Source organism: Fopius arisanus, unplaced genomic scaffold (genome assembly GCF_000806365.1).
Source record: "Fopius arisanus strain USDA-PBARC FA_bdor unplaced genomic scaffold, ASM80636v1 scaffold00017, whole genome shotgun sequence".
In the NCBI taxonomy this organism is placed as follows: domain Eukaryota; kingdom Metazoa; phylum Arthropoda; class Insecta; order Hymenoptera; family Braconidae; genus Fopius; species Fopius arisanus.
The window spans coordinates 837654-862245 of record NW_011887756.1 but is presented as its reverse complement, the minus strand read 5'-3'; the positions used below and the strand labels follow the sequence as shown (position 1 = coordinate 862245).

Genomic DNA, 24592 nt, shown 5'->3' with positions numbered 1-24592 from the left:
TACATACGTACATCCTACCCGAGCTCAACCTAGAGGACTTGGCTCTATGTGCAGTTGCACACATCTACTTCTCAAACTTACTCACCCCACCCCTCTACGTTTCACCCTATATTCGGTCTTGCAAGCTCCTCTTGCCCAGAAAGCTCATGAATTTCAGACATGTCTGAGCCCTCAGTAGCTCTCAGTCTGTCTCTCTCATTTTCCACCATTACAGCCTTTGCTTTTCAACTTTCTCTTTTGGCCAACGTTAACTCCACCTCCCATTCCCATCCTGAATAGCATAACTCGGAAAAGCTCTACCATATGTATAACACCAGAGTCTCGTATTCCCGTGGGGTTACATCGCGCCTTTATGCATTTCGATTGAATTTCGAAACAACTATTTCCACGCTGTCTAATTGTTCACCGGATATATATCATGCATACAACAGTGGTCACTCACCGGTGAAGAACTCAGCAGAGGTGTGGTTCCATTACGTCAGGTTGTATTCAGCTGAAACTGCGCAGACCATTCAGCATCAATCAGGCGTGAATTTGTTTGATGTCATTGAGGGGACGAGATTTAGTGATGGATCAGATGATGTGCTGCAGTTGTATTGCAGTTGTGTTGCAGTTGTGTTGCAGTTGTGTTGCTGTCGTGGTGAGAAGTGAAGGAGAATCGCGTTGTGGTCTGCAACAAAAATAATTGCAAAGATTTTAATAAAGTGGGATAAAAAGTGGGAGAAAAATCTGGTCAAGTGCATCGTAGTACATTGATAGAGTGATTCTAGTGAGTGCGGTGAAGCGTGTGCTTGTTCAGATATCCAGTGAAATGCCGGAAGATCCGAGGGTCAGAAGTTGGAGGTACAACGAGATGATGCAGTTTGGTGTGGACTCTGCTTTTCACCCTGGAATTTCCACATCGGTAAATTCAGGGAAATTTCAAGGTACGTGCATCACTCCGGATACAGTAGTCGTCGCCTTTGGTGATGCAGAGATCACTCGTCAGCAAACCCAACAGTTTGTTCACCAGTCGTCGTTTATTATCGTCAATCCATCGAGGTATTGTTTCACTGAGTTTTAAGATTTTATTCAATATAGAAAATATCAATTAAACTGGATAAACCACTTTTCAATTTGTTTGCGGTTGGAAAATTGCCGGATACAGTTGAGAACTGTTATTCCATATTGACGATAGATATCGATACGCTATCGAACACTAAATTACACATGAGACGAAGCGATTGTTCCATTTCCCCCTGAAACCATTCAGTCTCGTACACCATCCGCACGAACCGTCCAATCCTACTTTCAATTAGGCTTTAATTATTTCAGAACTAATTTCCCGGTCTACGGGATCGAGTTTGATATTCAATCTCCCATTCCTCGAGTCCACCCCAAAATATCTGTAGGGGCGGAGAGGTGGGGAATGGCCAGGGTATATCCAGAGTTATTGAACAAACGTGGATACAATTTATCCGTTTGAAAAGTATTTTTCACACCGCGTATTTGGTACGTTCCACTGGTGTCTACCCAGAGCTGAAAAGATGTTCACAGATGTTTATACCGAGTTTTCGGTTGAAACACTGGTGTCTTACGAGTTACGTGATAGTAAGATACAGCATCACACACAACCAGCAGTAAAAACGAAGATCCATTCACACTCACAAGTAGAGATGGTGTATCTGACCTTAAGGCAACACCATCAAATTGAGTCGCTCGATCTGTCTCCACTCGGCTTGTGTACTATCTCAGCAATGCCTTTGCGGTTGCACAATTCCAAAACCACCGATCCTCTCCACCCCAGCACCGATGATAAATATTTAACGAGTATCCGGCGGGACCCGAGGAGCATTCTGGGCAAGACTATTTCCGCAATGCAGCCACAGAGCCCAATCTTCCCGCATTGTTTTCTTATTCCTCATTGTTCTTGATCTGATTGCAGAATAATTGTTGATAATGGTAGAATGAATTAACACCAAGCAGACAGATCAATCTTCCAATCCTGTGCCTCGATATCTAGAAACTCCAGGGATCTGTTGCTATTCGGGGGATTTTGATATTCCGTGGCTTGTAAATATTTAATGTTGACCCGAGAAAACATGGGGTGAAAACCAATGGCAGTTGGATGGAATGCCTCCAAGTTAACCGAGGCCAGCTGACCCCAACCAATTTCCAGATAATTTTTCTTTCACCGACCTCCACTCGCCATTCTCTTTAACTCTCAAGTGCACACCTCTATCAATTCATTTTCGGTCAGATGAAGGGAGAGCCCTCGACTAGAGGATCGTGTCGTATACAGCTGGGGGTGGGTGGCTTTCTCAATGGATTTACTCGGCAATGTGTGGACCATGGGTCCTCAGAACTCCAAAGGAATCCATTGGGGGTACCTGAAGAGTCTTTTGATGGTGAGGTCACGACCCAGTTGGCTTTCCTTTCGGTAAATTTATTGGCGTTTTGATGAAAGCAACCGTCGAGTTATTCCACCCCTTGGACTTGCTCGATCATAAATTTTCCACGATGCTTTTTTCACAAAATCCATCGCTGGTTGCTACGGGCGATTCTTTTTTTTTCTTACGTTGCACTCGTGAAACCCTTTTCAATTTTTTAGTGATCGCGTGTGAAGGTTTTTCCAATTTATTTAGAGAAATGGGAGGATTTCAATTTTACAACGGATTAAACGGATAGCTGGCTCGAGTTCCACGATTCCTTTTTCAAAGAAGATTCCGTCCAAAAAATTTGAAATCACCCATTAATTGGCGAAAATATTGAATTTAAAATAAATGAATAAATCATTGCTATAATATTTCTGTTGCCGTGACCAAACGTCTCAAGAACTCCATAATTGTTCAGTGGATGGAGATTTTCGTCTAAAAGACAGCAGTACAAGACGAAGGTACACATCGTGAAGTCGACGAGACTTCGCGCCCGACTGCGGATACCATTTTCCACCGGAAAATTCACTGCATTTACATAATTGTGCGTACAAATTCCGAACTACCGGTTTTCCCAGGCGCTGGGATTTCGCTTTGGTGGTTTATGTCGTGAATAGACGAAGGGTGAGTTTCAAATCCCAGCACAGTAGCATACAACGGGCCAAACTCCCACATTCCAAACCCGAATCCACTATCTGTTATTCATTTTCTCTCTTCATACCAACTTTGCCATCTATCCTCCATCTCATTCATCCTATTCCTCCACAATTTGCTCCTCCAACTTGTACAGAGGGGCCCGCCAGATCGAAATGATGAATTATTTATACGAAAACGTAACGCTTTAAATATCCTAGGGCAATGCATCAGTGGAAAATTTACACGTGTGGACAAAAAGCCGAGTTATGAATTATCCATCATCGAATGCATGATGAACTCAATTAGATTCACAGTCCACATCTTACATATTTCAATTGTCTGGCATTTTCATTCTCACAATTTTTCGAGGCTAGACAAATTAATCATTTAAAAATGACACTTTCAATTGAAAAATGTCCGGAGTTTAAAGAAATTTCAAATATCAGGCGAAAGTATCGCCCCTGCAAAGCGACACATCATGCTCACCAGCTAAAACATTTTCTCCAGGTGTCTGTCACTAGCTGTATTTCTCCAGGAAGTCTCCAGAGTACCCTGGAGACCGAACCACTTCCTAGATCCCCACGTCCCCGACAACTTCATTCTCACCTCATTTATTATTAACACATCATTCGGTCGTGAGCCCCGGCTGCCGTATGCCCTCAATATCGTAACACTTACGCGTCTAACCCCATAAAATATTCATCCTCATAGCGCATCAAGGTGGAGGTGAAATTTCAGATTAAGTCAGACCCGTTATCCCCCAAGTATTTTTAAAAACTTTGCCCACCACTTTTCCGCATTGTCACTGTACAATACCACGGGAGAAAGTGCCAAAAGGGACTGTGCGATAGTGGCTAAAGTTTCAGACTGTTTTTTTCATCTCTCTCTGCACTTGGACTCTTGATAGGTGCCTCGGGCTCTCGGGGATGTGACCCAACAGTGCACCCAGATGCCTCGTTTTGACAAAAAACTTAGCTCATGCACACCCATGAAAAGAGTTTGAGCGAAACAACTCCAGATGGTTCTCGATGTTTTACCCCCCATCTCCAGTTTCATTTTCAGATTGACGATCTCCTGGGAATTCAATTCAACTTATTCCACCCGGGACCCAGTGAAATTGAAGAGCATTGATAAATTTCCAATTTAATCGTCTCACGTCTCATAAAATATTCAATACGAAATAATGCATAACTGGATTATTCAAACGTTATCACTCGGATTATTTCTCGCGTATGCGACTCTGTATGCGGACTGTGAAATGCGAGATGTCAGTCGTCAGTCGTAATCATACAAACATGAGATAGCGTACATCTCCACAGGTGTTGGAAAAACAGTATACCGTGGAAATCTAAATGCTAAAAAAGGCCGAAGAACCCGGAGATATCTTGTGAACTTTCGTATTACCATTTTGAGTGGATTCTGTGCTTCACCCCTTGATATTCCCTTGCCACTTTTTTTTTTCTCATCTTTTTATCCACCCGCCAATTGCGTTACCGCAATGAATATCTGACGATTGTCGACCAAAATGCCGGATTCAACGATAAAGAAATGGAAAGAAAAAAAGAAAATAATAAAAGAAATATCCCATTGAAGTTTGAGGTGGATTCACTGTAGTAGTTCTCAGGTCGATCTTCACAGCGATTCACCAGTGGTTTTTCCCTCTCTTATACATCTCGGTCTCGTGAACGACGAAAGTTGAATTAAAACTCGTCCCTCCAGCGTTACCGTACCGAGAGTTTTCCTTTTTACCGTAGACCAAACTCCTCATCCTTATCCGCACCTTAACTCTCCTTTTATTCTACTCTATTCTCGAAACCCATGGCTATTTGCATGAGTAAACTCAAACTTTTGATTTTCTCGTTTTATGCTAATGCGATCCACTCGGTGGAGCCAACAGCCTAGTCTGCCGTCACAGTATCAGTGACAATAACTGAAATTTGCGGTTGAAATTCAATTATTTCTCGTTACCATTTGACTCTCATTATCATTTGATGAGAAGACCCACAAAAATGGCTCATCCGAATCAATTATGATTCTTTATTTCAATCAAATAAAGTATCTATTCAAGTGAATACTTTTCCGGATTCAACAAATCCTTTCAGCAGTCTGAGAATATATATTTCATTGAAGTAAATCATTTTTCAAAGGGCATTCAGTGTATCTTTAAGTAGATTTGCATTGCCCTGTGCTGGAAAATCCGACGAGAGGTACCTCAATAAATGTAGCGATGCACATAATTCCTGAATACGATCGATTACATTTCCTTGGAGTCGTATAAATACCACAAAATATTGTTCCACATCCGCTCAAGGACTATAAGAATGAAAATCCCTAGTAACTCAGCTATCACGAAAGATATAACATCCTCAATAAATACACGTCTGTGGTATTTCTTTCACGAGATTCAAAGATTCAACATGAGAATCCAACTGGTATCACCGACAATATGTATTCCAGTGGCGCCCAGAAATATCCATAAATACACATTTTTATGATGAACACGCGGAAACGATCTATGGATATAAAAATTTGTAGTGGAAAAATCTCAGTTCAGTATTCCATGAAACTATACACTTGGATTTTCGAACATGCGGTGTAGAAAGCGGAGGTCACGTTTTCCGACAGGTATAAACGCGCGTGAGCAAACGTAAGTGGAATGTAAGGAGTGAACACAGCCTTTCTTGACTTTGCAAGTTTTACACCAGCTTCCAGGGCAACGGCGAATTATCATTCTCTATTTATAAACTTTCTTTGCAATGAGAGGAATAATTGCACCAGTGATAATCCGAGAATAAAGACTGTCATTTTTCCAATGACTCATCTCAATGATAATTATCATTCAGAGGTTTTTCACACATCACGGGAATTGTTATCCCCGGGTGAGAGTTTGAGAAAGTCGATGAGCATTTGCGTAGGATTTTATTCAGCATGGAAATTTTCCAGCCATTTAGGATGACGAGGAGTGGCTTTTAAAGAGCAGAAATATGAGGAACGAATGTTTCTGATTGTGGAGGAATAGATGGACCGGAAATTGTAATTGACACGAGGAAGATGTGTCTGGATTCTTTCGAATAATTCTCAATGATTTAGTTCAATTAATGTTGAACCCACCATTCAGGTTGCCCTCCACCTCCAGAAGGCAACAAATCAAAAACATCTGGTCATAAAATCCCCTCACTCCTCCACCAACCGTGAAACGAATAGCACGTCTCTGTGATTTAAGGAGAAGGGTCAGTTGGATTAAAGGGTAGCTCGATGGTAGGTGGATCGGAATCCCAAAATGCACTCACCATCCGACAACATTCATTCTCCACATTTTTTTTTACTCTCCATCCTACGTGTTTGCTTTCCGAAATCGATTGGATCCTCGATAGCACTCAAGTAGGATTTTTACAAAGTTCTGTATAATCTCGAATGGATTCAGTCGATGGAAAATGTCTCACTGGAAATGCAAGGTCTCCAGGAGATCATCTCCTGGAGGAAATACGACACCTGTCTCTTTGAATTATCACCCCTGGCGATGCAAGAAGTGTATTAAAATCCCCTTAACCGATCATAAATAACGACCTCACTTCTTTTTTCAGACAGCCAGGGCTCAAGCGATGTGGTACATGAGTTACATTTTTTTTTTCCCACCAACTCAGAAAAATTCTCTCTCGTTCTTAAAATTTAGAATAAGTCGACCAAACCTGACGATTAATTCGCTCAAACAATACGCACACTGAATTAACTAATGGAGTTATTACTTTCAGATAATATTTTCACTTACGTTTAGATGATAATGATGAACAGGTGTTGCAGTGATGAACAGGTACCAGCAAACGGTGAGATATCAACGGTAGGTAACTTGTCAATTATCCTGCGGGATTTCTACACGTCCAGGAACATCTCGATCAATTCCTCCACCATATTCCATTTTCCCCTCACTGTGTGCACAGATGTCGACATACTGTCTATCCGGTAAAATCCAGTACCACAAGTGCGCAGGAGAGACTGCGCACTCTGATTGACCGTGTAGAATTTCTCTTACATCCAATAGTAATCCTCGGTGCCTTCGACAAGACCGAGTCAGTACTCATTGTGTCTCTCGTTGGCAATTTCCTTTATACCCTGAAATAAATCGTACTTTTTCAATAATACCACCGTCATTTAATGAGTCATTGAAACAATTGAATCGGTTAAAACGAAGATCGTGTGATATTATAAGGTATCCGTCGTAGAACGGAATTTTAGAGAAAGGAAATAGATTGAAACGCACCTGGTGATTTAACGCTGAGGGAGCATTAAATTATAAAGCTGCAACTGTTCTTCGGCCCTGCGGGTCCTCGACGATCCACCAATAATTATCCATCAGCCAAATTTACCAAACCAACGAGGTAAGCTGTAACACTGAATTCAATATTTTTTTTTATATAAAAAAAGGGATGATGAATCATTTGATGAGTGAGTTTGACAGTTGCGCGAACTGTCATCGAGTGAACGGATGTTATTAAATGATAATTAATTCAGGGCCAAGCTAGTGTTAGTTCGTGTGGTAACGCAATTGTCTTTTCCGATATTTCCTCGAGAATTTGATGCATTAAAGAATTTTTTTATGGAAAAAAAAATGAAAAGATTCGATCGCTTCTCAGAACAGTTGTCTAGGGTTAACCTCGATTCCACTGGAGGGTTTAACGGGTAAAAATCAATACACTAACCCAACCCTAGACGTACATTTGCGCGTTGTCGTCATTGACGTGTTTTTGTTACATACGTTATAGTCGCAGGGTACATTTACAGATATTATCCTAGAGAGGTATTGTTCGATTACTGCACAGTTGCTGAGCTCGTGCTTGGACTATAACCAAAGTAAAAGAGGAAGTACACGATTTCCCGCGTCCGGAGAAATCGATAGTGAAGTAACCCAACGCGCAAGAGACCTTTCTGTGTTGTCACCAGGGCCACCAAATAATTGACATTCATTTGTATCGTCAATATTGAATTACCGTGTCACGTCAATATTTTCTTTTGAGAATTTAATTCAGACTTGAGGTGAAATGTTTTTGTATCAATCGAGTTGAGTTAATACTCGTCTCTGGATGCCTATCGATCCTCGAGTCACATCGATTCACGTTTATATTGAGTCACTGTTCAGCTGGAGCTATTTTATTTCAAGGATATTGCCTTTCGGTTAATTTCAGGGAGAAAATCACTGAACTTGGATCACTTAGAAATTTACGATTCACCGTATCGAGATCGGAGAATGTTCTCGATAAGAATAATGTGTTAATCATGGAAGACCTTCGAATGTAATTGTACTAGAGACCGCATATAATTTTGATAGTAATGCCAGTAGCGAAATGGTAAAATAACTCGAGTCTAGACAAATCGTACCTAAAATTTTTGGAGATATCTCCGAATCTAAAGGGGATACCACGATTTTGGTAATAACCTTTTCTGTAGAGCAAATTGTCGTGTGTGAAAAATGTTATTAGAAAAATTTCGGTATGTCGTTTAGATTCCGAGTTATTCATTAAAATCTGATTAGTTTGAAAACTTTCATTGGTTAAAGCACTTCGCGACTGGTATGATTAATCGTACGTACACAGTGGAATCGTGCATGGCTTGCAAAATTTTCGGCATGATGACGTGTGCATGATAATATACATTCAACGTAGCTAGATGAGAATATACCCGAGTGCAACCGAGAATATGCAATCTGCATGTTTGAACAAGTACGAAGGGTGTGAGGTTGAAAGGATTCCACTGAGAATTTCCTCGAAAATTCCCAAAAAAAAACAAAGATAAAAGTTGTCTTACCTGACACTGAGACTCTTTTTCACACGTCCCCAGGGGCTGGCACCTGTGGGTATCCCAGCAAAAGGTATCTGAAAAAAAAAGCAAAGGCAAACCATTAGTCTCATTGAAGTCTCATTGAAGACTCATTTAAGCCTCATTTCAGCCTCTTTTCAGCCTCACTCCCTCCCTAAACATATCAACATTATTTTATTACGTTTTTTTTTCATGTCTTTTATGTTTCCACTATTCATTTTGGCTTGACGTATTCGGCTTAACGGTCACACCCGCACCAGTTGTGCGCACACAGCATCAAAACCAATATCTTCGCACTCAGTTTGCGTCAACCTAGGGAGAAAAGAGAGTGAGAGATTTAACAACTTGGTGTAATCGACCCTCAACCATCGTCAAACCAACAGCCTCGGCACTCTGTCACAAGTCGCAACTCAAGATAGAGAATTTTATAAAAAGTTAGGGTACAACCCATCACCACAAACGCACGATTAAAAAGATAAAGTGCCGCAATGCCGGCTGGTATCGGCACTTCATACAGATCACTGGGTGATCTCGGTGAGGATGTTTACAAGAGTACAACAATCGTTGAACAGACCCAGACGACATCACAGAGTGTTCTGGAGAGTGTAAAGAAGGCATTTAGCTTTGCATCCCCAAAAGTAGAGAGCAGAAAAAAAGATCCACTGATTGATGACAGAAGAGAGACAATATCCATCGTAACAAGGTAACGTTAATGCAAGCTTTGATAAATCATTTGGATTATCAATCACAAATGACGAGTTACTAGGTGAATCCCTGATTGCTTTTTGTGATATGGAACAATTGGGGCGATGTAACTATTTTTATAATTTGTAAATCGCGTGACACTATCCAGCACAATCGATCGGCTTTTCAAATCGTTTGTGGGGTGCGATCGTAGATAAGGGGTCAAGCTTGGACTTCTGAGGACCGGAAGCTGCTACTGCGGCTATCGATCGTGGCTCTTCTATATTTATGTATAAAAACCCGGTCATCAGGTAAAGTGCGTGCTAAAGTATCAAATACATCTGCTTTCCTGCACATATCGTAGCACATGCATGAATATTTATCTCTTTATAATGTCTTGGCTTGAATGCTCTAATTCGTCGAACCGTAAGAAACGATAAAAACCTAGATAGAGTTGTTTGATATAATATCATCGTAGAATTTGATTTTCTCGGGGAGGCCTCAATGGAACCGGGGAGGAATGCCGTTTGTCAGCCGATAGTATTATTATTTGCCGCCATTTTGTTTTAGGGAAAGAACCAAGATGCCGACTGCAGCAACGACTGCTGAGGAATCAGCACTGCTCGGGTGAGTATTTTATTTCCAGGGTTAATGATTTTTTAATATATTTAAAATTATATTAAGAACGAGAGAGAATAATAGAGAAGATAAACTGCCAGAGATAAACGTACGAATGCCTATTTTCTTATGCTAGAGAATGATCATTCAATAGAATAGTTACTTGAACCGTAGTTAGACGTTGAGTCATCATTATTGTGCTCAGAAAAGTGATTTATTTCAATCAATTATTGTTAATGATTTTACTGGTTCTTTATCATGTCATTGAGATAATGGAAATTTGAGGAAAAATATTTTTTGATTGAAATGATATATTTTTCTGGACGCAGTCGTTGAATATATTACGGAGGATGAGCTATTATCATCACCGAGCACTATTACGTAGACTTGATCTCATCTGACTGAAATTCTCATGTAACTCGGCTTGACATATTAATGAGTGCATAGACAAAGTTTTCGGGGCTTTGAACAAAGACACGAGAGCATCTATCACGTTGTAATCGCTAGGAAATCGTATAATCGATATTTCTCATTCCGAGGGAATGAAAAATAGTGAAGGTGCACTCGTAAAAATTTCTTCAAATTTCAGTTGAAAAGTTATTTGAATTTTCAATTAGTTTAACTTGAATTCCAATAAAAAATTTTTACGACATTTCTCATTTACCTTCAGAACTGGGTCATCATGATAAATAATTAAATTGTCAATAAATTGAAAATCGAGACAAATTATTTAATGACTTAATGACCTCAGAATTAAGAATTCCAAAAATCCCGACTAATTCCACAGAAATCTAATTTCTCTTCGTCGTTATTAGAAATTCGCGTTTTTCAAATGTAAATTTCAAGTGGAAAATTTCCCGAGTGTACATATTGTCAGAAATATGTCCCCAATAGTTAAGAACGAAAAAAAGAGGAATATAATGATCAGTGGGTAGAAGGAGGGCTGAGAAAATGGGAAAGGTAGATTCCTGACCTCAATAGCAAAATATCCGAGTGGGCAAGTCAATACTCCCATTGTACATTCCTTTGGATAATTATGAGTTTCTTCCAATGCATCATTGTCGCCATACCATAGATATTCCAGCGAATTCACGTCGTCGACAGTCCAAGAGTTGAATAGACCAGAGACTTGACCGGGTTTTCGAGATAATTGATTCAAGTAATTGATCCCTGGAGGGAGAGCTATTATTCACCTCCCACAACCGGAAGATATCTTCAATGTCCTCAGACACTCAAGCCCACTGTATTCATCCAGAAAGCCGGAGGTTACGTAACTGAACTTAAAGCTTCCAAAATCTATATACCTCTCAACTACTCCATGCACTATCATCGTGCACTGAAAACTGTACACGGTATGTAGCAACAATTCGCGTCATTCAACCGGTGATTAACGGCTCGACGTTAATTGCAAACTCAACTGGAGCTGAGGTGGATGAATTTTGAGATTGTGATCTTGCGTATGGAGAAAACTGTGGCGCAGATTAATATTGAGGTCATATTCATGAAGCTCGAAAGATGGATCAACTGAATGATAATTTCCCAGCTCAATTATTTTCCAAGACTTAATTATTCCAAGACTTAATTCCCTCACACATCATTTGCTTCTGTCGATGAGTTCTCATTGCCCTGCGCCTGGACTTCATCATCACTCAGGGGTTAATTTACGAAATTAAAAATTGATAGCTTCAATTAAACGAGGTCACTCCCTCAGTAATGAAGCATGCATCAGTGAATAGACAAATGGACAGGAAATATCGACTTTGATATGGCTGGTAATTCCTTCACTGATGCAATTGCCTCGCCCAGTCTTTCTCTGGTGCAGTAAAATCTCTCCATCAGTTTCAAATTCGTGCCCTGATGGTTTCGATATAATCCCCCTCCCAACGATTGATAGCATTCCTCCATTATCATCAGAAAATATTAATTAAAATCCAGTAGACGGTCAATTCGTTCTCCCCTTTAAAACGAATCTACCGATAATCACTATCTCATTTGATAGAATCGAGTGCGTGTCACGCAGACCGTAGTTCCTCCATCATCCCCACGATCAGAACCCACCAATTAACGACGATATTAATCGTAATAACGAGCCATTAAGCCACGCAGACACGTGAAATCCTCTCCCACTGGGACGTCAATGCCACGATCATCAAAATCCAAATTCATACAGTATTCAACTCCATAAATCTCATTCCATCGATGATTGCAATCAGGTATTAGCCTGTCCAATAAACTAATCCCCCCCGTACACCTGCGTAAAACTGTCATCATCGATTTATTAATACCGACCGAACAGAGAAGAGAAATTATCTTTTTGCCGGTGTCGAATGTACGTGACGCGTAGTTAATCGATGGAAAAAAAAATTGCAGACCCCTATCGAGTATCGAAAAGAGATCCGGTTTTAAGTTGTTTTTTCCATGTCGTCTTGCATTACTCATACACTGGTTCTCTGACCACACGGCTGGGAGACAAGTGCACCTGATAAAATTCTCCTTGTCCTCTGGTAATTTTCCGTCAATTTTCGAGTCCCTACCACCCAGAATCGTGGAAACCTCGTGTAACGTCGACGCCGAGGAGTCCAAATCATTATAATGATCAAGTAGTGAGGAACTTCACCGGAAGTTAAAATTAAATGACGTACTGGAGAGACGCAACGACCTGGCACCGACGTGTGATGAGACTTTTAATGAATCGACGATGAGGATTCTTCATCCCTCACTCTATTTTTTTTTCTCCTCCTAGCCAGGATGTCCACGTGTCGTTCTGAATGTGAATGCCGGACTTTTTTTTCTCGTGGCAGTTGCATTCGAGAAAGCACGAACCAATATATCCACAAAATGGGGTCACGAAATGCTATGATTGGAATCGTTACGAATGCTCAACACTTGGAGCTGATTGGCCAGTGATTTTTGAATGGGTTCGATGGCCTTCAGATTGTTTATCCTCAATTTCACTGAATTATTCAATTGCTATTTGATCCCCTGGGAAAATTCACCAACAGATAATTTAAATTTCTACTACTTGCTCAAACCATCAACTTCATTACCGGTAATCTGCTTTTCCGTGATGAATTAGAAGTCGAAAAATGCACAGCGGCGTCAGCAAAATTTATCCAAGAAAATCAGTGTCGCTGACTCATGCTCCTCCAAAGAAAGAGGGTCACATGAGTGAATAAAGAGATGTTTTTTCACCGCCTGGAAATGCTCTTCCATGGATCTTCTCAAGACTTTCCCCGCCCCACGTCCCCCACGACGCCAAGAAAAATACAAGTCAGGATAGAATGAAAAGCTGTCTTAATATTTTCCTCAGGCATTCACATTATTTCGCGGATATTTCAACCCGAGGGAAGTTCATTCCCATGGCTTCCTCATTGACACGATTATGAGGCAATTTTAAAGTGAATACGTTTAAACCCGTGAGCACAAAATCTGTAAATGCTCTTTCATTTTTATTTAATAAAGTTAAGCCATCAATACTGAGTTTTAAAAAAAGTCCATTCCATGAGATTAAAATCCTCAATATACCAGCAAATTGGTTCGACTCATTCCAGACCATCAACAATTTAACACTTTGACCTGTTAACGACAAGAAAATCGATTCTACATTTCCAGACGTCGCGACGACGCGTCTGAGAGCCAGTCCGAAGTCAAGGAACCCTGGATTTCTCCAAAAGGCGACAGAAAGAAAAAAAAAACATTGAACAACGTCCCAGCAATTCCACTGTTCTCTCCCCCTCGATTCACAATATTCTGGAGATGACTTCCATCAGCGGTAATGAGAAAAGAACGAGAGAAATCCGAGCGGATGTCAGATAAACGACTTCCCTTAGTGCAGGTGGAATGCTCTCGAGAATTTGCATGATTCTTTCGTTCTCCAATCGTCAATTCCATCCGAATGATTCCATCAATTCCGTAAAAATCCCACTATTTCATGAGTGTGTGACATATCCCGTTGACTCATAAAATGAATTGGGTCATTCCATAAAATCACTGAGAGCTATCAACACTCTATACCCTAACACATGAAAACTACAACCTGACACTTCCAAGCCTAATCAACTTACTTCACTCTCAACGACAAAACTCCATTACTTCCGGTTACATCGGTACATCAACGTGAGTGTAATTATCGATCTTCTGTCCATGGATACAGCACTATCGGTGGAATGTTATCGGCAGGTCTCGAGTGATTAAATCACTCTCAGAAATAATTGACCATTTATAAAAATTATTTTAAAAAAGTCATCAACAGAAGTGAAGAATATTTCCAGTTATCTTATAATTATCCCCAGAGTAGAGCTGACTGTAAATCAAAGTCTCTTTGAAGAAAACCACATCAGGTAGTGGGCGTGGCCTCCACTTGGATCAATATAAAGTTGAAGAAACCGATATTACGACTTTTGAAAAAGTTGAAAATGTCCTCACCACATTTTCCATTCAACCTTTTCACCACCGTCACAAGTTCTGCGAAAGTAGCGATAAGTTAAGTTGCACTTTCTGGAAGTGATGTAAGAGATCTCTCCTGAATGCTCTTGCCAAATTAAATTATTCTCATGTTATTCCTCCCACCATGTTCTCCCAAGAACGTGAGTGGTCGAGGGTGAAGTATCAAATTGTCAGATCTTCCCAGTGCAATTGTTGATGGGTAATTGAGGTTTTCGTACCGTTATTATTGGTCGATCGTTGTGCGCAAACTCGAATTAGATACAACAGATCGCCAATGCAATTTACAGGATGGCAAATGTTCTCACGTTCCTCTCAACATCCAGGTCGGCTAAAATTCCGATGAATTCTCTTCCCTTTTTCTATACCATCACTGGAATGAGAGCAATGAAAAGAGAGTGAGGATCTCGGGGAAGATGCCTGGAAGAGATGTTTTCTTTGACTTTATGAACTCGTTTTCAAAGTTTAATATCTGAACATCCCCGGGACTTTTACGAATTGGAATAAAAGAAGGGAACAATCCACAACTTTAAAACGTATGACCCTATGAATATCCCTCTTGAGTGTTTTACTCAAGAACGGAATTACAAAACATGCCGTAAAGGTTCTCGGGTCGACCCTTCAAATTTGTTTGCCTTTATGGAGTGCAAAGGATGCCACTACACTTGGCAGAGCATCAAAGTTTTAAATACCTCCAGGTGTCCAAATACAGTTTTATAGAAAGAGTAAAAAAATATTCTCCAACGTGGACCAGACAAAAAAAAACTACTATTTGCATTTGGTTTTCAGCATAAGCATGCCTGACTGCGGATTTTCCTGAATACTTATCGAGACATTCGTTATTTTTTTTTCTATCACTCTCGGAAAACTCCAGGTACACCGATAACTCAAGCACGTGATTGTTCGTCAGACTGATGATTTAATCAGCCACTAATACCCGCACCGCTCTTTCTCTGACGACTTCCGGCATCTGACATTCCAACCACTTAAAAAAAAATCCAATCCATCATCTCTAAACTGTAACTTTAATCCCTGAATGAAGAAATCGAGTCTCAAGGATTTAAAATCGAGGCAAATGGTAATATGTCAAAGGTCACGAGTGCAAGAAACGACAGAATCCCTGAATTGTTCATGAAGAAGATATTGATTTATCGATAAAACGTGAATAACGGGAAAAATCCAATATGGGATAACAAAAGGCTAAATTATACGTGCACAAGTCAAGTTTCTATTCTTTGATGCTCATGATATAATATTTCAGCACGATGCCATCCGACAGCATGGACGACATTGAGCTGAAGAACATTCAGCTGCAATTCCCTGCCCTGAGATATTTGACGAGAGACGATGGCTCCGTCAGAGAGGAGAGAATTGAGACAGATAAGGGTACAATACTGGTTGCTGTGCAGGGAAATCGTGCAAAACCTGCCATTCTCACTTATCACGATCTAGGCCTTAACTGTGAGTTGAAAAATCCCCTTTATCCTCTCAAAGAAAAACTTTTCACCGAGATACCGAGCTATCCTCTGAAATCCAATTCAACTTCTCGAGTTCCCTAATATTCACGAATCCAAAGTAGATAATTACATTTTCGTAATTATCTTTTTTGTAGATGACATTCAGACCTAACTGAAAGTTTGTAACAAAAAATTGCGTATCTCTCTTAGATCTCGCGATATTTATTGATGAATGATAAGAATAAATTTGATTTTCAGACATCTCGAGCTTCCAGGCGTTCTTCAACTACATCGACATGCGAGTACTCCTCGAAAATTTCTGCGTCTATCACGTTAATGCACCAGGTCAAGAGGAGGGTGCACCAATACTCCCCGAAGAGTGAGTTAACTAGCGTGTCATGAATTTTTATAACGGATAAAACCGCTGTGCAAGTACACACCGCTGGATCGATGAAGTTAATTAACAGGTCATTCGAAGTGGTTAACAGCGACACATATTACGCGCCCCCCACAATTTTCCAGAGCAAAGTAACGACAAGTCAGGCCTCAGGCATTAATTTGCCCTAATGAAAGACAATTTTAGTAACGGCCTTGGCCATGAGGCACATCCCTCACCGCTGCATTGCAGATTTGCATGATAAAATCGTGATAAACCAATAGTTTGAAGGAAAAAGAAAAAAAGAGAATAAAAAAAATCCACTAGGGTGTGTACTCGCGTGCCAAGATTGCTCTCAATAAATTTCCAACCGTAAACAACTCCACCCAGACACATTAATTCCGAACAATCAATATTACCCCAGCAAAATCCCATGCCTCCAATCCCCAACGTAAAATTAATTAATCGTAAATATTGGAATCCCATCAAATCCCCGAGAATGCGAATGTACGCATCAGCTGTAACAACAGCCGTGGGAAATTCCATTTCCCAGACTGACTGAATCCATTGCAGAATGAAAATTGATGAAATCGGAAGAAATACGAGTGAAGCAAATGAATTAAAAATTTTCAGTTACGTTTATCCGACGATGGACGAGCTTGCCGATCAACTACTATTCGTTCTCGGACATTACGGATTGAAAACGGTGATTGGTTTTGGAGTTGGCGCCGGTGCTAATATCCTGGCGAGATTTGCACTTGCTCATCCCGAAAAGGTCAATGCACTGTGTTTGATAAATTGCGTGTCCACGGTGGCTGGGTGGATCGAGTGGGGTTATCAGAAGCTCAATGTACGTCACCTGAGGTCCCAGGGTATGACACAGGGGGTTCTGGATTATCTCATGTGGCATCACTTTGGAAGGGTGAGTTCAAAGGATTTTAAGATATTCATCATCTCCGAAATTCACCCGCCACTTCTCGTTACAACGAGAATTGAAAAATTAATACCAAGCTACTTTAAATAATTCCAACGACAAATTCGATAATAGAAAAAGTCATAATTCAGTTTTAAGACTTTCATCATGCATTCCCTTTAACTCGAAGAGCGAAATTTAATTTTTTAAAATTTATCCCTGTAACTGACACTACTGTAATGCACTACACTTCATGACCCATTAAATTTACAACCCCAGAAATATTGTTACGTCATCACATACTGCAAAAGCTTTGCCACATTTTGATTCTCCAGGGTTGCATAACCACCGAGAAAATCAATACAGAGTACTGGAAAGTGCTTTCAACAAATGGTAACTCGCTTGATCTTATTTGATTTTCCAGGGTACAGAGGAGAGAAATCATGATCTCGTACAAGTATACACTAATTACTTCGAGCGCACAGTGAATCCAACGAATCTAGCTCCATTCATCGACAGTTATGTTAGACGCACTGATTTGAATATCACACGTGAATTGGATCCAACACGCAAAAAGGATGGCAGCACACTTGGTGTACCTGTGATAAATATAACTGGCTCTCTAAGCCCTCACGTTGACGATACTGTTACGTTAAATGGAAGACTCGATCCTACCAACAGTTCGTGGATGAAGGTATAAGGTTTTATTAATTAATCATATGACGAGAGGAAGGAAATATCCTTGGGCTTTTCATGGTGAGGATCACTATCTCATGTGTTCCTGAATCCTAATTGACTCGTTGGATAGAGCAATATGCTCATGAAATTGAAGAAAAGCTGTTCATGTTTTGATAGTCAACTTGAAACCCTCAGAGAATATTTTCCACGAGTTTTAATTGATGAAAAATTCAAATCCAAATGTAACCTCTGGCCTCTCACAGATTTATTATCACTGAATGAGAGAAAATGAATTTAATCCTGAAGAGATGTGATAATTTCAGACAGATTCAATTCACTGAATTTGTCAATTTAATCGATAATAATTCCGAGGACATTTCCTTGCGCTTATTGAAGAAATTAACGAGCAAGATTTTGTGAGAGCTATTTTTATACAATTAAAGATATCAGATTGCGGAATGGTCCTCGAGGAGCAGCCGGGAAAAGTAAGCGAGGCCTTCCGACTGTTTCTTCAGGGTGAAGGATATGGTAAGTGAGCGTCCGTCGTAATGCCACTCCCACTCGATATAATTCCATATCGCTACCGAACGATATTAATAACCGCCAAAGAGACTAATGAGTATAATTAGAGAAATACGAATGAAATAGAGGTCAACGTTTGCGAGAGCTTAGACAGCATTGGTGTATCTGCCGCGTGTCTAGCGACGCAGAAAGTAATCATAACCACGTGATTAATATTTTTTTCAATATTTTCTATGTAATAAATTTGTGCCCCGTCGACTGTCACGCGGCAGCCCATGTTCTCTAATTTGACAATTTTTTCTTTTAAGTAACTGAATTAACGAAAACGATAATGCATTTTAATTAGCATTAAGTTATTTTCACTTGCTGATCAATGAATTTTCGGTTGGCCAAGATGAATTTGTACTATGAACCATTGAAAATGGGCCTAAAAAGAATCTAGGGACACACGATACGCTCTAGTGTTAATTGAAGAGAGAAGAAATTATGAAGAAAAATAACTGTAATTACAGAGTTTATTAGCCCGTTATTCGCTGGCCTTGTTGCGAAATTTTTTCATGACTGAAAGAGAGAGCGTTTAAATATTTTATTCAGTGTTCTCAGCGTAATAACTGATACACGTGAAAAAATAAATATTAATAGTGCACATGGCAACGGTAGTTAAGGATTGAAATTGAATCAATACTGATTTTTCCCTAGGGTAAATTAAATTCTCATTCCATCATCAAGTGACATTTTATCAAAGTCGTGTCGGTAAATGAAATTTAAAAAAAAAAAACAAAGCAGATGAATAATTCAAATCGAATGATTTAGATAAATATTTGTTCTTGAGTTTTGCTTTTTTAGTCACAGAATACACACAATCCTGCACCTGACACCAAATGAGTATCAATACACGTTTAATAAGCATCCACCACTTAAACTGATAAAAAGGAATAATAATCCTCATGAACTGATTGATAACGAGATATCAAATCTGAATATTAACTTCAATTCTTATATTCAAATGCTTGTTAATTGTTATTTGACGCGCTCACCAGGCTTGCATCGATTTTATTTCTAATGTCTCTAGGATAGAAATAATGAGATAAAAATGAACGAAAACTTTGCTATTTCATCGCCCCATTGATGTGCTAGGATTACGATATTATTCACAATCTCGCAGTTCAATGTAACTGTTATTATTACCATCATTGTCATCACTATTACGATTAATCAATGATTAACCAGCTACTCATCGTCATTCTTATGATTGCTGTCATCACAACAGTGACACTAACCCTTCATTTTTCACCAATAAATTAATTACTGAATAACAAATCAATGGATTTACAATCACAGACAACTACACGTAATTACAATCGTATCTAAGCTCACTGTAATAATTTTATTCTCTGATTAATTGAGAGATAAAAAGAATTTATCAAAAATATAAATAAGAAAGAAATATTTGTTCATCGATTTGCGCCTTTATTTCCCACGCGTCTCGGATCGATCGAGTGGTATGTATGATTAAAGTAAAAAAAAAATGAAGAAAAAGCACATCAGAGCAGAATCTAAATTCACGTAGATTGCATTGTTATTTTTAGTTCCAGGCTTTATTAGCTGGAGAAAGCTTTCCTACATTATATTATTTTCAGTTACTTATTCTCGATTGTGAGACTTATCACACGTTCAAGTTCACTTTATGCATTAGATTTTCATTTACGAAAACATCAGCACCTTATTGTTTGTTTTGATGAACTCTTTCATTTAAAGTTATTCCTTTTTTTTTCTCTTTTTTTGCGTTTTAGTGGTGAGAAGCCCGCGGAAGCCCGCAATGACGCCAACAACACCCGAAGGTAATTGTAATTAGGAATTGAGGCCAGCAAAAATTAAGGGAGCCGAACAATCGCTGTTGGCCAATTATTTATTGGCCACTTCTAAATTTTAAGTAAGTCGGAAATTATAGTAATAATTCGGGACAGTAAGAATCTACTAACTATTCATCAAATCAAATCATTAAATTTAATTCTAATTGGGCTATAAGCCATGGCTTCATCATTTCATTAATATCATCATCAAATTTTACATCACTTGGTAATTGGTTTGAAAACTAATCGATCTTAACGTATGTTATGTAATTTTTTTTTGTACTTTTTATTACCGACTGAGCAATGAAAATCCACCCTTGGATTTCTGAATTACCGATTACCAACTGAGGATAAATAAAATAATAATAAAAATTCATGAATACCATAAAAAATTGTTAATTAATCCCGGGAAAAATTGTAATTTGTAGACCTGATTCTTCTCCTCACACATAGCAGCTCTCAAATTTGTGGTAGGAAATTTCTCGTTAAAAATTGTTTTTTGTTACAAAGTTAATACCAAAGAAAAAGCCAAAATCTTTCAACTTCTGCACAGCTTAGATTAGACCAGATACCGAATAACTTGTTGATCACAAATAATCAATAATAAAACCAAACAGAATATTAACGCACACTGAAAAAACACACACACGTTACTTTTCATTTTACTTTGCATGTGTGCTTGTTTTGTTTAAACTTTTTCAACTGAAAAATCAAAGTTATTCAATAAACCGACGTTAAAAATGTACTTGACCCCTTCGTATCACCTTTCATGAAAGAAAAATTTCTACGAAATTGAAACATGTGGTGGGAATTGAATTACAAGTAACGTAGTGTCAGCGATTTACCAATTAATTCACATGGAATATCAGAGTCTCATTTTGAATTCGTTTTTTTTTCTTCGATAAATTTTCAGTTGCACCACTATCACCCCTGAAAATGGCAGATTACAGACTGGCATCCCTCGAGGGTCTCAACCACATCTGCAGCAAGAAAATCGACTGGCCAACAGCCACAATTCACATAACCGAGAATCCCATATCAGAGGCGGTCGTATGTTAAACAGCCCCCGCAATATTAATATCATCAACTACCAATCGATTGCAACAAAACAAAAAAAATAATAATCCCGACCACAAATTCAAGTTCAGAACGTGTGAGAATACCAGTATCGCCCCAAAAATATCATTTTCTTGTTGAATTTATCTCGAAGTAATCAGACAAATATCAAATTTTATCTGTCGATTTTTTCTCGACGAAGTTTACCACCAGAAAAACAATTTTGTTATCTAGTTGACTAAATTGAGAATATATATTAGACATCAGGACTGACGAGCCCCGCGAATTATCGATACCAGTAACAATATCATACCACAAACTGCCGTCGCGAACAAAAAAAAATAATGAAATAATCGCAAGTCCTGGGCAGTTTTTTTTAAGCACAATCCGATTGTAATTAAGTTCCGGCCTATAGTTTATTATCGACTAAATTAGCGTGTAACCCAGCACGGGAGAGCTTCATATCCACCGGGTCAATAAATTATTGACCAGGAAATAATTATCATTAACTAATTAACGATTTGAACGAAAAAAAAAGAAGAAAAATGGGAGACTGCTCTTGATTCGTGCTTGTGCACCGTGCACCTCAAGAGCCCAGAGAATTTCCACTAATCCCAATGAGAATGGCGATAATTAGATAGGGATAAGTTGAATAAAATGGATGAACCACCTATGCATAAACAAAATGGTTTGGTAGGTTCCCATATGGTTTTGCCAGGTTGACCCCAAGCCTTTAGCGTGATACTATAAGACGTGCCTGCATCGAATTGTGAAGAAAAATTAGCTGAAGAGAAACAACTTAACGGCCTTTTAGTTTTCTATTAAATATTATCCCCCGGGGCGTTCCACGAATTATATTGTTTCTCGTTCGTCCTTCTAATTGTGCTGGCATGACTGCCTAATGAAGAATCACTATCCAACACGTTTCATCCAGAGAAGAAAAAAAACGAAGAACAAGAAGAAATGTAAAAACGGTGTAATGCGATATTTTAACAGAGTAAAATTTGCTGACGAGGCAGAAGGAATACCACACACCCACGAACGAATGAAAAAAAAATAACGACGGAGTGTTACTGAGGGACAGCTGATAGGTTATAGCTGAAATACTCGCTGCTAAAAAAACAATTAAACGTGTGAAAAAAAAAATATGCAAAAAGCTTTCCAGCGCAGTTGCGTAATTATTTAAATGAAGTACGCCATTGGACGCTGAGTGCCGGTTCTTAGCTGCCACATGAGCGGAAAAAACGTTCAAAATGGAACGAGAGTAATAAAAAAAAAAGCATAACAAATGACGAAAATTCATAGTCAGTAGCGATGTATCTTCGACTATGAGAACAAATGGGTCAACAATTTAATTGACGATTATAGATGGAGCTTTAGTGTATAATGAAGAAGTAAGTTAACGACACACATACGCACCGATATACATCTTGTTATTTATAATAAACGTATATAAAGAGTACTCGCATTCATTAATTACCTCACCACCTGTTCAAATTTTAAGTTCCTCGGAATATTTGGATTTAATGAGAGATTATCTAATCTGGCAAATTTACCAAAGTGGAGAGATCCTGGATCTGTTTGTGGGAATCGCAAGTCAGTGCACAATTGAGAATAAAAAGAGTGAAGAGATTTTGGGGGCGAAGGAATGGAGACATCTGTGAGGCTCATTGTGGGATTTAATCACATGTGGACGTATTTTTTTGACAAGTGAAATAAGATACGTCGAATTTACAATTAAATGTAATTATCGATTTATCTCGAGAACTGTAGCTTTGAGAAGGAAGTATTAGGGGACTTTTTTGTGGCTGATCAAATTTCCAACAAGAAAGTTCTTTTGACATTTCCGTCTAAAACCGATAGTTTCTTAGATAAATCGGTATTTTACAACCTGTAAAATTCGATTCATCTCGTTTCACCACATGTCTACTGATTTAAGAGGGAATCAATTTGAAAATTGAACAACAGCCATTAATCACTTCAAATGGAACGTGAAATCGATGAGTGATTGCAATTGAAGAAAAAAATTGCATCGATTTGAAACGCCGGAGGTTTCATGGCATGCATTTTCAATAATTCAAGGAATTCCTAGTCATTATAACATTGCAAGTTGCCCTGAGCTCGTGAAGTCCTGAAATCATCATTGACGGAAAAGTTGAGGATCTACTTGGCGCCAAGCAACCCCCACCGGGTTTTTTCCCTATCGATGGCTCTCTACATGCCTCCGACAACACCGGTTCGTACGCCTGTACCGAGGAAAACCAGTCCCCAGCCTCGAGGATAAAGAAAAGACGACGTTCCTCTCGTTTTTTCAAAGAATCCACTTCGTGGAATCCAAGTACGATCTACCCGCAACACCTAAAGGATACTCTACAGCCGAACAATAACAAAACACGATGAGCTCACCGAATTCCACATTCTCCACAAATCAAAACAGTATTATCGATTTTTCCCCCAACAGCCGAAAACCATCAAAACTGGCATCAAAACATTCACGAAAATGTAAAATAGGAATATATCTATGAATATAAAATGAAACAAAAATAATATAAAGCAAAAACTACTCACCATTTTGAAGAAAATCGTTGGATGCAATCCTCCAAGACCGATGCACATCACTTTATTGTCAATTTTCACCAATAAAAAAATAATAAACAATAACTCACTGTCTCGAATTACCGGAATTAACGAACTTTCAGAAAAAAATCGCGACAAAAAACCGTTGAGGGTCAAACCCTCGAGAATTCCCATTATTGTCCCTCAATTCTTCATTAATTTCTCCAAACTTCATTAAAAATTCTCAAGAATCGATCAAAACTTACTAAAAACCCTCAATTAAAAGTTATCCAGCCACTAATCAACACTGAAATTCACTAACAAACACTTTTCCGCGTCAAGCCGGTGGAGTCCGCCAAAAACTGTGGAAAACCCAAAATGGTGGCGGGCGATTGGCATTGGCGGGAAGACGACACGAGAAAAAAAAACAGTTTATGCACAGATTGTTATAAAAAACCGCAAGGAAGGCCATTTTTAATTCTAATTTACTTTTTCGCTGATGTTACGAAGGCGAATAACACAAAGGGGAATAAAGGTACGCACCTCACTGTGGAATGGGCACAAATACGAGTGCT

General features: G+C 39.1%; 1 protein-coding gene and 1 long non-coding RNA gene across 7 annotated transcripts; one reads left to right on the top strand and one right to left on the bottom strand.

Moving 5' to 3' along the window:
* Positions 1–448: 448 nt before the first annotated feature.
* Positions 449–24546, bottom strand: LOC105263904 (uncharacterized). Its single transcript, XR_891939.1, has 4 exons — positions 24030–24546; positions 8850–8917; positions 6820–7439; positions 449–670 (listed from the first exon to the last, which is right to left on the bottom strand). It is a non-coding gene; the product is annotated as an uncharacterized lncRNA (long non-coding RNA).
* On the top strand, positions 7338–22921 carry MESK2 (misexpression suppressor of KSR 2). Of its 6 annotated transcripts, none has more exons than XR_891938.1 (10): positions 7338–7426; positions 9122–9564; positions 10116–10172; positions 15868–16067; positions 16322–16442; positions 17073–17361; positions 17777–18046; positions 18474–18558; positions 20346–20485; positions 21319–21397. XR_891938.1 is itself a non-coding variant. In XM_011300412.1 (10 exons), exons 2-10 carry the CDS (start codon positions 9350–9352, stop codon positions 21462–21464), a joined length of 1431 nt encoding a protein of 476 aa, XP_011298714.1. In that variant the 5' UTR covers positions 7338–7426; positions 9122–9349; the 3' UTR covers positions 21465–22726. The 6 variants fall into 6 exon arrangements, 5 of the variants coding, with proteins under 5 accessions (XP_011298714.1, XP_011298710.1, XP_011298711.1 ...); XM_011300412.1 differs by having other exon boundaries at positions 20346–20393; positions 21319–22726; XM_011300408.1 differs by lacking the exon at positions 20346–20485 and having other exon boundaries at positions 21319–22726.
* Positions 24547–24592: the final 46 nt, after the last annotated feature.

What these genes read in the sequence shown, in the direction of transcription:
- MESK2 (XM_011300412.1), top strand. Translation starts at nt 9,350, where the DNA reads ATGCCGGCTGGTATCGGCACTTCATACAGATCACTGGGTGATCTCGGT. An exon ending in ACAATATCCATCGTAACAAG is followed by an intron (nt 9,565 to 10,115) that starts GTAACGTTAATG and finishes ATTTTGTTTTAG; the next exon opens with GGAAAGAACCAAGATGCCGA. An exon ending in TCACGATCTAGGCCTTAACT is followed by an intron (nt 16,068 to 16,321) that starts GTGAGTTGAAAA and finishes TTTGATTTTCAG; the next exon opens with ACATCTCGAGCTTCCAGGCG.